The sequence below is a fragment of the Pseudoliparis swirei genome, chromosome 13, assembly GCF_029220125.1.
Source record: "Pseudoliparis swirei isolate HS2019 ecotype Mariana Trench chromosome 13, NWPU_hadal_v1, whole genome shotgun sequence".
NCBI lineage: Eukaryota > Metazoa > Chordata > Actinopteri > Perciformes > Liparidae > Pseudoliparis > Pseudoliparis swirei.
In genome coordinates, this window is record NC_079400.1 from 13,542,630 (window position 1) to 13,559,019 (window position 16,390).

The window sequence follows — 16,390 nt, forward strand, 5'->3', positions numbered from 1 at the left end:
CTACATTGGGTCTTTTTTCTTGAAAGCCACGGCCTTCCTCTGATGAAAAGTAGGCTGTTTTTTCTTTTGATTCCACTGGCACATCAAAATATCCCTGAACGTTGTTCTGAAGGTTTTGTTGCAGAAGGCGTAGCAGATGGGGTTGATGGTGCTGTTAACATAACACAACCAGTAGCCGAGTGCCCACAGAGTCTGTGGAATACAGTCCTGACAGAAAGCATTGACCAACACCATGATGTTATACGGTAACCATGTTGTGATGAAGACGAAGAGGATGGCACTCAGTGTCCGTGCTGCTTTCTTCTCATTTGCCTTTTTTTCATTCTTGCGCTTGTTGATTTCGGTCTTGGCCTTGGAGGCGAAGCCTTTGGCCATCGCCGCGTCTTTCATGCTGATGGCTGCTGGAGGCTGGTCAACGGGGGAGGAGGCGGCAGGGGTCGACTGAGAGGAGCCTTTGGGACTTTTGTTCTGACCATCTACATAGATAGATAGATAAATAGATAGATGGATAGATGGATGGATGGATGCATGGATGGATGCATGGATAGGTAGGTAGGTAGGTAGGTAGATAGATAGATAGATAGACAGACAGATGAATAGATAGATAGATGGATAGGTAGGTAGGTGGATATATAGATAGATAGATGGATAGGTAGATAGGTGGATATATAGATAGATAGATGGATAGGTAGATAGGTGGATATATAGATAGATAGATGGATAGGTAGATAGGTAGACAGACAGACAGGCAGGTCGACAGATAGATTAGGCATTAATTACGTTGATTTTATATCATGCCAATAAGACCACGAAGTAGCGTCCAACCTGTTGGAGGCCTTGACGGGTCTGCAGCGTTACCTTTGTCCTCTGAACCTGACGGTTCCCCAACCTCATTGTTGTTCAAGCTGTCTGAGCTGCTCTGCTCTGCTTCACCAACTGTCGTTGTCGTGGTGTTGACGGACCTCATGGACGCACGCCGACCTGGCAGCAGTAATGAAAACTGAAAGCAGCATGCGCCACACCTGGCCTTGCTTCCGGTTCCTCCAGGTATGCTGGCCTTGTCCTTGTTGTTCTTCTCTGAAGCTAGCTGATTTAGTTCATAGCTGCTGCAGCTTTGAGAGCTTAAGGCTGATGACTCTTTCTGGCTGTTAGTCCCACCTTCTCCACAAGCTTTTCCTCTCCCACTCCCTTGATTCTGAGCCTGGCTTTGGCTATTGCCTGACCCAGATGCCTTGAGACCTTGTATATCTTTAGCACGCTTCTCTGTCTCCTGATAGATCTTCCAAAACAGGAAGGACATAATAGTTAGAGGCAAGTAGAATGCAGCGACAGCAGTGGAGAATGTAATGATGGGCTCGGACAGGAACTGGATGTAGCACTCGTTGGGCTGGACTGTCCGCTCACCCACAACGTACTGCCAGAAAAGGATTGCTGGGGCCCAAAGAATGAAAGAGATTGACCAGGCTAATCCAATCATGGTCATAGCTCGCTTGGGTGTACGCTTGGCCCGGTATGTCAAAGGTCCGGTAACAGAGAAATACCTAAGACAACAGAGGAAAAGATTAGGCACCCGTGCATACATAGAGTAACTTTCAACCCATCTCACTCCCAACTGGTCAAACCCCAACTTTTGGCAAGTGCTCTTTGGCTTCTGACACCCTTTAGTGTCTCTATGAGATGCACCAGGCCTTCAAATAACTCCCCTGTAAACCAGTCCACATTACTATTAGATGGTCAGAGCAACTGACGGAGTGTAAAGAGAGAGAAAGTCTGCTTAGAAAGTGGTTGGGTAAAGAAAACATGGATTTGTGACACCAGGTCAAGGTTGACTTATAGATTAAGAAACCTTAAATTTGATATATAACCACATAACAATACGCAAGGGACTTAACCGAGTTGTGTTGTTGCCTAAGTCAAACCAAGTAAAACTAAGTTTGATTCCCTGTCCAAAGTTGATGCAAGAGTGGTGCCGAGAGGGTCAAGGTTTAAAGCGTAGCCCCTGACTAAGCTTCAGTATTGGACAAGTTGGGTCTGAGAACATGAAACTGTAACTGTGCATTACTGTCTACCACGTTGTCTGTCTTAGAACCAATAAAAAGATAAGTTTAAATATGCCCTGTTTCTTATGGCTCTCGATATCATACGATCATGATATCACATGTAAATATCTTCTTTAGGATTTAGAGACTTAGAACACTGTACATTTATGAGAAAATCGACTGTACGAAGAAATTCCAATAAATGGAGTTTACAAATGAATTTAAAGCACAACTGATCCGTTCACTTCCCCTTCGACTCAGTTTTCAGATGAGCAAAAAAGGAAAAAAGCATGTTATGGTCATCATGAATCAGGAGCTTGGTCTTAACCCTTCTGATAGTGATCTGTTTGAAGAAGATGAACCAACTCTTGAGGTCCTAAAACTCTAACTTCCTCTTGTTTCTGGGGGATGTTCTACAATAACTTTAACGACGTCGGATGCCATGTTTCAAGCTACCGATTCCTCAATACCAGCCCCCATATTAGAATCAGTCCAATTCAAGATTCAAGATTCAAGATTCAAGATGTTTTATTTGTCACATACACACACAGGGTGTGCAGTGAAATGAATGAAAGCATGCTCAGCAGGAATGCAAGGCAACAAACAAACACACACTATTGGTGTAGCTATTAGGATATCAATGCACCTTTTTAGCGTACTCTGAAAAGGTGCATAGGCCTACTACTGTGCATCTTTTGCCACCTTCTTCCCCCCTGCATACTGTCTTCAGTAGTTCCTCCTTCCTCAGAGAAAAATATAGGTGGTCCTTAGCCCAATGTCAGCCCGAGATCTCTCTTCCGTGAATCCTTCCTCCACCATCTCCGAAATGTATCCAGTCATCATAGCAGCTATTCTTTGGGGCTCACAAAGGGACAGCCCCAAAGTCAGAGTCTCTACTCCTCTACTTCCTTCCAGATGACACCGATCCATCATCAATTTCCTCCATCTATCAGCACACACCACTAATCCCTTTCCTTCATCCTCTATGACCCACACCATCTACCCACAAACCTTCATCCCTCACTTATCGCTTCATCCTCTCATCACGTAACCCCTTAAACCCCATTCATCAACCTCCTCATAGCGATACCTTTAGCAATCCATCACTGTGGCTCCCCACTAATCTTCAATATATAATAAACTATTCATAACCCATTTCGTTATTGGCCTGGTCTTTGTAAGTGAACCTGTTCATACAAACTAATCCTTTTGCAGATGTCAGCATCCACAATTGTGTGGTTTTATCAGATAGTACCAACAATACATGATGGTGGCTGTGAGCTTCGTTATAGTTACACAACAAGAGAATAGAATAAGTGATGTTCTGTTACCTGTCGAAGCTGATAACAAGCAGGTTCATGACCGAGGCGTTGCTGGCCACATAGTCTATTGCAAGCCATAAGTCACAGACCACTGGCCCCAGAGCCCACTGGTTCATGATGATGTAGGTGGTATAGAGGTTCATTGACAGCGTGCCAATGGTAAGGTCAGCAAATGCTAGGCTAAGCAGGTAGTAGTTGTTCACCGTCTTCAGGGCCTTATTGATCTTGAACGACACCATCACGAGGATGTTGCCAACAACGGTGACAAGAGAAAGAGATCCAGTGAGAAAGACAATTATGATGACCTGAAAGAACCAAAGAGGGTTAAGTGACAGTGTTAACTTTACCAACATCAACACTGTCAACGGTATGAATTATCCTGATCAGTGTTTCACAAAAATGACATTGCGCAGAAAAAACTGTATTGATTGTCAGAAGTATCAGAACCATAGCCAAATCAAGCTGGAATGTAGTGGATTGCTGCATAACACCAGTAGAATTGGTAAAATATGCTTTGGAGTTTATTTAAAAGTTTAATACAGGGTTTAAAATGAGTTACAATCAATCCCCTACATGCTAACAAAGCCTCCAGTTAATGCCAGCGCCCACAGCTGTTTGAATTTATTGCCATGGGTAGACAAACATTTAAAAAACAGAGTACATTTTCAGCTGATGAGGTCTTCAACTAATACTGGGTGACTTGTACTTTACTGAATTAAATGATATTGTCAATGCGTTTAACAATTGGTAACATTCTGCTGCACTATTCTTTTTTAAGCTAGCCTCTTGGCTAACTCTGGCACATTTACTGAAATGTTTTTATTAATGTGCACTGCCCCTTAGCCCCTTATTAAATAAACCCAGTAAAAAATAAAAATAAATAAGCTACCCTTTTAGATTAATGGTACATGTAATGATGTTATGACTAACTGTCAGGAAGTAGTTTCAAATCAGTAACTGTTACACGTACAAGGTCTCCTTCAAGGTTCCATTCTGGGTCATCATCTATTCAATGTTTATGTCATCAATATCAAGGAATGTTTGCCTCTCACACAACATGTATGTGCAGATAATCTTTAATGCCATAAATGCATCTCTTCCTCTGACTATTGCAAATCTACAGTAACAATGTAACTTACAGTACTTAAGGAAGACTCAAGTCATTCATTAATTTAGACAAGTCTCATAACTTTCCATAGATGCAAAGCTTATCTTGGAGAGCAGTTCAAATGAGCCATAAATTCCCTGGAGGCTTGAAGCAGCCATGTGAAGAGCACAATGTTGGTCTGGCGGTTAGAATTCCTCGCGGCTGAAGCCTTGGAATTTACAGCGAGGCCACAAAACTACAGTGCACTCTCATGTCTTCACATTGAGTTGTCAAAAAATGTAATAAAGTCCATCAATTGTTTGTAGATGGTTTATCCAATATTGTGGAGTAACAATAGCACTCAATAAAACTGATGTTATTAGAAGAAAAAGGTAAAAGTAGAATAGCTGATGGTCACCTGCCAGATAGTGTGTCCTCCTAATGGGTCAAATTCCTCCGCGGGCAGCATTAATGTCCCGTTAACTGGTGAATCAGGAAAGTTTCCTCCTTGCTTCGAGGTGTGACTGACATTAGGCTGCTCCCACCCACCAACACGGTCAGATAATATGGCCAACTCCTGGTAAGAGCCACCTGAGAAGACACATCATGTACATGTTTATCAGAGATTTGAAGAGTCTACAATTACTGTCCCTAGGAATCAGAAATAATTGCTATCAGCAGATTGGAAAAGCTTTCTCAGCAACATTGTTTCAGCAAAACTTGGCTAAAATCAGAGAGCTTTTCAAGACCATTTTGTATTTGTTTATGTATTGTTACTACATATCTATTTGAATGATTTCCCACATATTTGGCATGTGCACAAAAAATCATACCAGGAGAACTGTTGATGAGGAAGTGGATAGAATCAGAGCTGGAGGTCAGGTTCATGATGACCAATGGACATCTTGAAGAAAAGAAAAGAATTAAAGAGATAGGGTAAGTGAAGGATATAGTTCTTTTACCTGTTATTTAGAACATTTACAAAAAAGTGTTGGGCAAAAAGAAAGTATTTATTAACTTAAAATGCTGAAGTTGATTGATTGACATTATATTTTCATTTGAGCTGCTCATCCATCACCAAAATCTGCTTTCTTGCACCTGCAGAACATCTCCAGACTCCTGCCATCACTAGTGGACTGTGACTGTTGACAGAGACTTATTTTTTCGAGCTCAATCCTGCTCTTCCATTGCATTGCTGACTCTGGCATAGATTAGCATAGCCTGTAAAGAATAGATGACATTACTAATACAGGCTGGACTAATTAATTAAAGCCAGAACCATCATATCTCCTCAAACCGCCTTTAGCTCTGATGTATGATGTTGGAGAAGAGAAAGGTTTGCTCACGGGCTGCATTCAAATAAATGCACATACACATTAAACAATATAGAAGCTTCACCTGAAAGTGTTTCATGTTGAGTGTGAACCAAGCACACCAACCTACGCAGCTAGTTAGCCAGCAAGTTAGTAGCCAACAAGCTACTTAGCTAGCAAGTTAGTTAGCCAGCAAGCTAGTGTGTCAGCAAGCTAGTTAGTCAGCAAGCTAGTTAGCCAGTAAGATAGTTAGCCAGCAAGCTAGTTTGTCAGTAAGCTAGTTAGCAATCAAGCTAGTTAGTCAGCAAGCTAGTTAGCCAACACGCTAGTTAGTCAGCAAACTTGTTATCCAGCAAGCTAGTTTGCTTTTTTTGTTGCTATATTTATCCTTTATATATCCACAATTCTCCCTCTCTCACTCCTCCAGGGGCCTGTTCTACATCAGCGTCTTTAATTTTATGACGTCAAGATCAAGTCTCATCGTCAAGGACTATTAACATCATTTATGCTGTTGTGATGTCAATTTAAATATTTGTTCAGTCAAAATGAAGACTCTCTTGATTTAATTGGAGTTGACCTGAAGAGATCAAAGTCGAAATCCACAGCACTTCAGGGCCAAGTTCAGCTCCAGCAAATGTGTGGCTTATGTACATATTAGATATATTTCAAAGTTGGTCGGTCTACTTAGTTTGTGTTTTCAGTGTAAAGCACCCCCTTGTTTTGCTGTCCCTCCACTACAGCTTAGTAAGACAGCACTCTCTGGGGAAAAACACTGACATCATTTTTTGTAATAAAAGTAAAATATCCCTTCAAAGCTGTCCGTGGTGGCAGGGTGTGGTTAGGCTCAGCTGCAGAGGGGGCGGTGCGGGGTGTGGTTCAGGGATGAGGTGTAATCAGCCTCAGCTGGAGTCAATCTGTGTTTCGTGTTTCTTCCTGATAAGAACATGAGTAGCTGGGAAACGGCGAAGGAGGCGGAGCTGAAACACCCGACACCAGCGCGAGTTACACTCGTAAAAAGAATCGATAACTCAATTAAGTGTCACGGGGAGTGTAACGGGGTGAGGCTCAGGCGCAGAGAGACAGGCTGAACGAAATATAAATAACAAAAAGCACTCTTTAATGAGGCAAAACAGTTGCAAAAAAATAAACAAGGGCCAAAAGGGGCAGGCAGAGGATCATCGGTCAGGGCAGGCAGGCAAGCAGGATCGAAGCAGGCAGGATCAGGAACACAGACAGGACGACGGGAAAAGGACACGGAACAAGAGACGACAATCCGACAGCAGACAAGGGAAAGACTGACACAATATATAGGGGGGAAACAGGTGTACGACATCAGACAGTAACGAGACAAGAGGGGCTGAGGGCAGGTGCAGGGAATTAAACAATTAAGACAGAGAAGACACATAGGAGACACAGGAGACACGGAACAGGGTGTTACATTAAGTGTGTTTCCCTCTCTGTGTCCCTGCCTGAGACTCACGGGGATGACGGAGGAGCGTTACAGCGTCACATTAATATTTATTGTAAGTTATAGTGGAGCAGCAGCATCTCGACAGCTGACAGGAAGAGACTTAATAAACTGGTCAGGAAAGCCAGCGGTAATGGGCTGACCTCTGGGTAGGGTGGAGGTGATGGAGGCAGGAGGCTGATGGTAAGCTATCCTCCCTGATGGACACCACCTCCCACCCTTTAAGCCGCACCGGCAGCTTCACCCCCGTGTGTGAAGAAGAGGAAACGCTGTTACTCTGTATTCTTACAGTTTTATTACTGTCCTTTGAGTGCTGATTTGTTTATTTCTCAAACTTGTTTTGCTCTTGATTCTTTTTTTACTGTCTCTTGTGTGCACTTTACCCTCTGATGCTGTAAATCCTGTAAATGTAGCACTGAGACAAATAAATGATTATCTTATTTCATCCTAATTGGATTACTTGACCAATTTCTGCATTCATGGAAAATAAAAGAATAGAGGCATGAACTGAAAGAAGTATATTGGTTATTGTGTGTTATATTATAAGCAGATCTGAATACAACATGTAAACAGTAAGTATACGGTAAAGGCCTTCATCAAATACTGAAACATTAGGAATAATTTCTGAGCGCTAGTGCACTTATCATTTTAAGCCTTGTTTTATTATTCCCATATTCTTAATATTGCCTAATATTATAGGCAATGACTTATTTGTGATGCTCTTTAAATGGGAAGCTGATGGTGAACAATGCAAAGACGACCACAAGAACACCCGTATACATGGATTTCACACGGTAAAGAAAATAGATAATTATATGGAGTACAAATCCCTGTATTGCGTCACATAGTTGAGTCTCCTCAACAAGTTCACTTATACATCTTCAAAAACAACATCTAGTCTGGTTCTTATGTTGTGGTTGTGTGAAGACTTCAGGATCTATATCAGAAAACTTTATCCACACAAACATATTCAAGGTTTTGCGCTTGTGGAATATCCTCTGAATATAATACGACCAACAGGTACCTTCCCCCAAAAATATATTCAGAGCCCAAAAATATATTCAGAGCCCATTTATAATGTTGTGGTTCAGTAACGATAAGAGGCTCATTGATGCTTTTCAAAATACTCATATATGGTCATTCTGAATGTATATCTCATTTATTGAAACCAGATTTAATATATTTTTGGCTTATTCATGTAACAAAAGGCAATGTTAATATTAGTGTCTTCACAATTGTTGCAGCAAGTGTATACTATATAATATATATATATATTTTATGAGATAAATGAAAAGATGAACATCAAGAGTTTTAAAGGTTAATACGTTTGATGTATTTTCCTTCCAAGTTATGTATATCTATTTATTTTTACTTAAAGATCCTCGCTGCCTGTTTCAGTGGCTGCATGTGTGTCCTGCTGCATTTTTTATATTCAAGAACTTAAGAAAGCAAAAGCCAAAAGCTGAGTTGCAGTAATGAAATGCTCTTACCAGTCCGCTCCGGCTCCCAGTCTCCAGGGTGAGGTCCGAGCTGTGAAGCTCTGCTGCTGCCACGCTCCGCTGACCAGAACCCCGAGCTCCGCCTTCCAGCACCGCTGTGCTCCGGTCCGCTGCAGCATGCCTGGAGCATGAGGTTCTTATGAGGGGGCTCCTGTGACATGGCTCATCATGAAGTCATCATACGAGGGGCTCCTGTGACATGGCTCATCATGAGATCATCATACGAGGGGGCTCCTGTGACATGGCTCATCATGAGGTCATCATATGAGGGGGCTCCTGTGACATAGCTTATCATGAGGTAATACTATGAGGGGGGCCCTGTGACATGGCTCATCATGAGGTCATCATACGAGGGGCTCCTGTGACATGGCTCATCATGAGGTCATCATACGAGGGGCTCCTGTGACATGGCTCATCATGAGGTCATCATACGAGGGGCTCCTGAGACATGGCTCATCATGAGGTCATCATATGAGGTTGGGCCCTTAGACATGGCTCATCATGAGGTCATCATATGAGGGGGCTCCTGTGACATAGCTTATCATGAGGTAATACTATGAGGGGGGCCCTGTGACATGGCTCATCATGAGGTCATCATATGAGGGGGGCCCTGAGACATGCCTCATGAGGTCATCATATGAGGGGGGCCCTGAGACATGGCTCATGAGGTCATCATATGAGGGGGGCCCTGAGACATGCCTCATGAGGTCATCATATGAGGGGGGCCCTGAGACATGCCTCATGAGGTCATCATATGAGGGGGGCCCTGAGACATGGCTCACCTTGAGGTAATGATAATAGTACAGCTGGTCTTACAGTGTATACAGATGATTCTGAGTAAAGCGTTGCAGCAAATATCTGTCAAGATATCCATCATGCATACTACTACAATACGTCCGTCCATCCCTTCTTCTATCCATCAATCTATCCTTCCATCTATCTTTCCATCCAACCATCCATCCGTCTGTCCAACTATCCATCCATTCATCCGTCCATCCAACTATCCATCCATCAGTTCTTCCATCCATCCGTTCATTTGTCTGTCCATCCATCCGCCTATCTCTTCTTCCATCCATCCATCTGTCCATCCCTCCATCCCTTCTTCCATCCATCTATACATACATCTAACCAATCATCAAACCATCCATCCATCCATATATCCATCCAACCATCCGTCCATCCCTTCTTCAATCCATCCATCCATCCATCTAACCATCATGGTATGCGCCGGTTGAGCTGCCAGTTCTGGTGTCTCAGGTCCAGCCTCGACTGCACACAGAGTTTTACTTCCTGTTTCCTGTCTCAGAGTTTCACTCACCAGAGCAGAACATCCTCGACAGGCAGAGCGGCCGTCACCGTCTGGAGTGACGTCATAAAGACGAGCCGCTCTAGATCCAGTGACACGTCTGGTGGAAATGATCACAGTCTGATCTCTGCATGTTTCCTCATAATGTGACCTATTGACTGACAGGGGGAACAATGACAACTCCTGATTAGCCAACAGTCCCAATATGTACAGTTTGACACAGAACCACACACACACGCACACACACACACACACAGACACACTCTCTCTCTCTCACACACACCCTCTCTCTCTCTCTCTCACACACACACGCACACACACTCTCACTCACTCTCACACACACTCTCCCTCTCACACACAGACACACAGACACACGTGCGCGCGCACACACACACACACACACAGACACTAACAGACAGACACACACACACTCTCTCTCTCTCACACACACCCTCTCTCTCTCTCTCACACACACACGCACACACACTCTCACTCACTCTCACACACACTCTCCCTCTCACACACAGACACACAGACACACGTGCGCGTGCACACACACACACAGACACTAACAGACAGACACACACACACTCTCTCACACACACAGACACACTCTCTCTCACAAACATACAGACACTCTCTCTCACACACTCTCGTTCTCTCTCTCTCACACACACACAAACACACACACAGACACACACTCACACACACACACACACACACACATATTTGACTTAAGCAGCAAAACAAGGTTATTAAAGTGACATTGCTGGCTATTCTCACCGGTCTATATTTTGAAGTGTACATGGACCTTCAGAACTTCTCCAGGCTGTGAGACGTTCTGGTGAAGGCTGAATATGTTTATTGTTTATCGTTTTCCTTCATGACGCCATGTTGCATCGACCTCGTTCTTATTAATCGTATGTTTGGCAAATAAATAAAAAATACCAAAAATAATCATATGTAATATTCATTTAGCACTCGTCGTGATATCAGGTTCTGTAAAGATGGAGGAGTAATTGGATGGTGGAGAGGCGGAGCCAAACACAAGCTGATGAATTCTTCAGACTCTCCTGACCAAACATGGACACTTAATGCAGCGCGCTGAAGGAAGCCGATGGCAGAGCTCTCCTGACCCCAACACACGCACACACACACACACACACAGAAAGAACAAGGAATAAAGTGATGGATGAAGTTACTACACATAATGGATAAGTTTAATTACACAGGTCCAAACACACAGTCTGGTTGGGTTTGGTGTATTTTGATGTAACATGGTGAGCAAGATATGAGCATAAAAACATGAACTCTTCGTTTTGAATATTATAAACACTCAATTCACATTTTAAGTTGAATTATTAAATTGTTAAGAATAAATTATTAAGGGGAACACAGCCGAAGGAGGTTACATTAAAATACAGCCTTGTTTGTTCTTATTTCTGTTTTTCCTTTTATTTATTCATTGTGTTGTTTATTTCACAGGACAAAGCACCAATCACCAGAACAACTGAGGCTGATGGTCCTCTGCTGGCCAGGCCAGATGTTTTGAAGCAGCCAGAAACTACAACATCTCCAATAAGATAACGCACTGAGATTCACCGACTGACCGACAGAGACGTACGGACAACAACAATCACAGATTATTGAATTCTTTATATTATTGTGTTGGTGACGGGAGAACAGAAGAGTTTCAGTCTGAGACTGAAGACGAGTCAACGAGGAGCTCAGAGAACAATCATATTTATAATATACTTTATTAGTAGACCTTTAAACAAGGTTACAACGTGCATTTCATAAGAAAGAAAGAAGGAAAGAAGGAAGGAAAGAAGGAAAGAAGGAAAGAAAGAAGGAAAGAAGCAGATCAACCTCGTACCCGGAGCTGTACAACAGACGATGACATCCCGGGTCCCTGAACTCACCGCTCTTGAGAAGTTCTTCAAAGCTTTGAAAGACGACACTTTACAAAGTAAGATTATAATTACACATTGTAATAGATCTAGAGAAACTTTATTATCCTGATAAATCATTCACACAAAAGAAGCCACACGAACACAGACGTCTAATTGATTTGAACGACCTCTGAACCAGGAGCGTTGCAGCCTGACGGCAGAGAGACGTTCTCCTCCTTCAGGCCTCCTTCAGGTCTCCTTCAGGCCTCCTTCAGGACCCGATAATGATGCTCAACAAGATCAAAGTTACACTGAACAGCTGCATTGACATGATCAGCATCACAGGCTGCACATTACAACGGCACCGTTATCTGAAGCTTACCCAGACACAAGATGTATCCCATGATGCATTGGGGTGAGTCACATGACATTCAGCCCAGTAGCTTGTGGTCGTGTGTTGTTCTCGGAGCTCTGTGACGGAACAGCTCTCTTGTCTTTGGGACGTCTCATCCAAATAAGCTAGAAGGACATGAAGCTGCTCCACATGTTGATGTTGGGCGATTGATTCCACACAGCTCTCATCATGGAGACAGCGGCTATAGCTCACAGAGCTAACAATGCTCATGAGGGTCGTGAGCAGGGACAGACACAGCAGGCTCTCATGCACTAACGTGCACGTTAAACAGAGCACAGAGGAACTCAACAGGAGGCGTTAATTATGTCAAGTAAACAGATCTTGCACATGAAAAGAATAATGACTGAGCGAGCACGCCATGTCATTGAGTGGAACACAACAGCCCTGCTTTAAAGCTAGCATTAGCACTGTTGCAATGGGAATCAGCAGGAAGCAGTCCCAAAACCCCCAAAGTAGTTTAATTTACTGACTCACTCTGTGGTGAGCACGTGTTCCCAGAGGGTCTGGACACCAGAGAAGAACTGTCATGAGCTCCGCCTCTCAGCCGGGTGGTGCACTGTGCTCATGCTACGTCGTGCGTTTGGTGCCTAACGTTAGCTTGATGACGTTTGTGTTCCAGCTTCAAAGATCTATAACGTGTTGTTTATTTGTGAAGATTAACTTGTCGAAAACAATCTTGTAATAATCCAAGAGCCAATGGAATAATCCAAATAATTTTGGTCTACATGCAGGCTCCGCCTCCCTGCAGCAGGAGTACGGCAGGAGGCGGAGCCTGAGGAGATTACGCGTTTGCCTCACTCCTCTTATTTTAACAACAACTGCTTTATTTAGCGCTCTTGTTTAACTTTACAGATTATTAATTGGCAGCAGATCTGATTCTTGAGACGTGCGAGTGAAACAACGCGTCTGCTCCGCGTTCGGCCTGTAGGGGGCGTCGCGGTCTGAATCAACCAATCAAACATCACAGCCTCTATGTTCTAGAGCAGCAGTCACAACAATGTTAATTAAGAACATTCGGCTCTTCACAAGTTAATGAATAAAGTTTTATTTCCAAAATCATGCAAATCCATTCAAGACTCTTTATACACTTTATACAAACATTTTTCAGAAGTTGCAACAGTCTTCGCAAAAAGTTTACATGATTAACCATTGGGTGGCAAATTAACATGCCTCCCCGTTTGGGATGAATATTTATACTTATATGTATACACACATATATATATATACACACATATATATATTATATATATACACATACATATGTATATATATTTGTGCATATATATAAGTATATATACGTATATACACAAATACAGGTGTATATATACATTTAAAATGTGTACATTTAAAATATACCAGTAGACTATTTCCTTGCCACCATTATTCATATATTTATTTATATTATTTAAGTAAATAAATACATAGATTATAAATGAATAAATCATTTTTACTTTAAACAGACAAAATTGAGCAAGCTTTTATTAGTTTTGCCTTTGTTTGCATGTACAACCCCCCCCCCACACACACACACACACACACACACACTGCTGAAGGATATTGCTTGAGCTTAAAAACAAATGATACTTAAACCAATATCTGTATAATTAAACATGATGGATACGTGAGAGAAGCAAGAGCCGCTTCTTTTTTTTTGGAGGGATGCACTCGCGGCTTAAAGTTACAACGAAGCGCACAACACTGAAACACAACAACACACAACTCCATATTCAGCTGAAATAATCCTATTTCACAATTTATGGGTGACACAGATTTCCTGTCTTTGTTATATTTGGTCATCAAACCCGCATAATAATCATGCAATGGTGTGTTTATTTTTTAGATATATATTTTTGGAGAACGTCCATACAAAGAGTAACTCTCTCTGCCGTGTGGCGGAACATCTTCCCCAAAAACAAGCAAACAAAAGAGAAACTTGAGAGAAACTCTTGAGGAGATGATTCCAGGAAAGTCTCCTAAACATCGAGCAGCCATTCAACCCACACACAGCTCCTATCGATAAGGAACGACTCAAGCATTACTACAATAATAATTATACTTTAAATAGACTCTGTGATGGATGATGTCATTGTGTCTTTATTCATTTGGCCCCTTTTTGTGCACCGGAATCCTAAAAGGTCAAACGTTGTAGGTCATGAGATGTGAGCGGTGGAGGTGAGTAGAAAAAATAAAAGCGCATTCAATCCATCGATCGTCATGGATTATGGATTTCTACCTCCCGTGTTGCGGAACACGGATGGATATACAGTATACAGAGTGTGGACTAACACACCTTTCCACCTCAGGTGTTGTTGTTGTTGTTGTTGGTGTCTCTAAGACAACCGGATCAGATGTAACAGAATAAAGTTGGTTAATTTTCACCACTGCGAGAAAAAAAGTGTTCTTGGTTTAGAGCGGGGTGTCAAACTCATGTTCATCGTGGGCCAAATCAGCATCATGGCCGCCCTCTTAAAGGGCCGGAAACACTTTATAAACTCCTTGAACATATTGTTAAATAACTCTCTATTTGCATTTGATTGTTTATTTGAGTGTATAAATAGTGTACATAAGGAAATGTCTCTAATATTACAACATAAATCCATTTAATCTTAAACCATCCAAATAAAAGCATGGGACATTTTTCTTCAATTCCTCTAAAAAGGTGAACACGTGTCTTTAAAGCCGCCACGGCCCACATCAAGCGAAGCAGCGAGGTGATTGGCTCGACATGTCCTTGTGTCCCTGTGCTTATTGGATAGAGGAGACCAGCTGATCTGCACAGCTGGCGTCATGGCTGACGGCGCCGAACGATGAGCGAGTGTGTGCGAGACGTGATTGGCGGCTTTGAGGGATAAATAGTGGGCTTTAGGGGTTCTGGTGGGCTTTGAGGGATAAATGGCGGGCTTGAGGGGTTCTGGTGGGCTTGAGGGGTTCTGGTGGGCTTTGAGGGGTTCTGGCGGGTTTTGAGGGGTTCTGGCGGGCTTGAGGGGTAAATGGTGGGCTTGAGGGGTTCTGGTCTTCCCATCTGAACCACAAAGCCCGATCACAAGCTATGACCCAGTGTTTCCTGACGAGCCTGGTTCTTCCTGGAGGTCACGACCCCACGGCAGACGGGATTGCATAGCGGCTCATAGAGAACCAATGGAAACACAGCTGGTGTCGTCATTCTTTAGCCGTCAGATGGAAGTTAAAGCAAAACAAAGCGTGTGCGTCACGTCGGCGGTGAGGCAGCATCATAAACCATGAAGACGATGAGAACAGAACCGTAGCTTGGACCGGACCGTAGAGATGCTTCTGTTGGGCGTTTTAACACAGAGCCTCATTTTCTGCTGCCGTCCCTTTAAGAGAGCTTTAAGGCGAGCGGACAGTTCTCACCAAACAGAATCGATTCAAACACAATACATGTGTACGTTTTGTCATCGTCACACTTCTTTATGTTCACTGCAGAGCCAGACAAGTGAATGTCTTCTTCAGAGGACAGTGAGGCGTGAGGGATGTCACACTCCCAAAGTCCTGAGTCCTCTCTGACCTTCGACTGACCTCTCACACGGGTGTGTTTAGGTCGTGAACACCAGCCAAGTCCTCTAGTCCTAGTCTAGGTGTTAGTGTGAGGCTCTTCGACATGGCCTCTCCTCCTGCAGCTGGCATCACTCCCCCCGGCTCGGTAAGGCACTGTATCCTCCACCCTCTCATCCCCCGCTTCCACCCACACACTGATCATGTGTCTTCAGCCCAGCCTCCAGCTGGAGCTCCAATCTGGATGATTATTGATCCAAAGCTAGCAATAAAGTCTTCAACAGACAGTTTTTACAAAGCTCCATTGTTTGATGAACAAGCCCTAATTAAGTAGCATGAATGTAAAGAGTCTGAACTAGTGCCCCCTAGAGGCTGCGATGTGTCTTACACGACTGCGTGGAACACTCGCCCCGCTGTTCTTCAGAGACTTGACCCCCATGGAGGCATCAGGTCACGTGCTCAGTGACCTGTCGTCTCTATCCGAAGGCCGACTTACCAAACACGTCATTAATGAATTTAACCATTTTGAAAACATA

At 43.2% G+C, this 16,390-nt stretch overlaps 1 protein-coding gene across 1 annotated transcript; it reads right to left on the reverse strand.

The window, feature by feature from the left end:
* Positions 1–3,615, reverse strand: chrm3b (cholinergic receptor, muscarinic 3b). The gene is made up of 3 exons (XM_056430440.1): positions 3,371–3,615; positions 826–1,541; positions 1–401 (listed from the first exon to the last, which is right to left on the reverse strand). Exons 1-3 carry the CDS (start codon positions 3,598–3,600, stop codon positions 1–3), a joined length of 1,347 nt encoding a protein of 448 aa, XP_056286415.1. The 5' UTR covers positions 3,601–3,615.
* Positions 3,616–16,390: the final 12,775 nt, after the last annotated feature.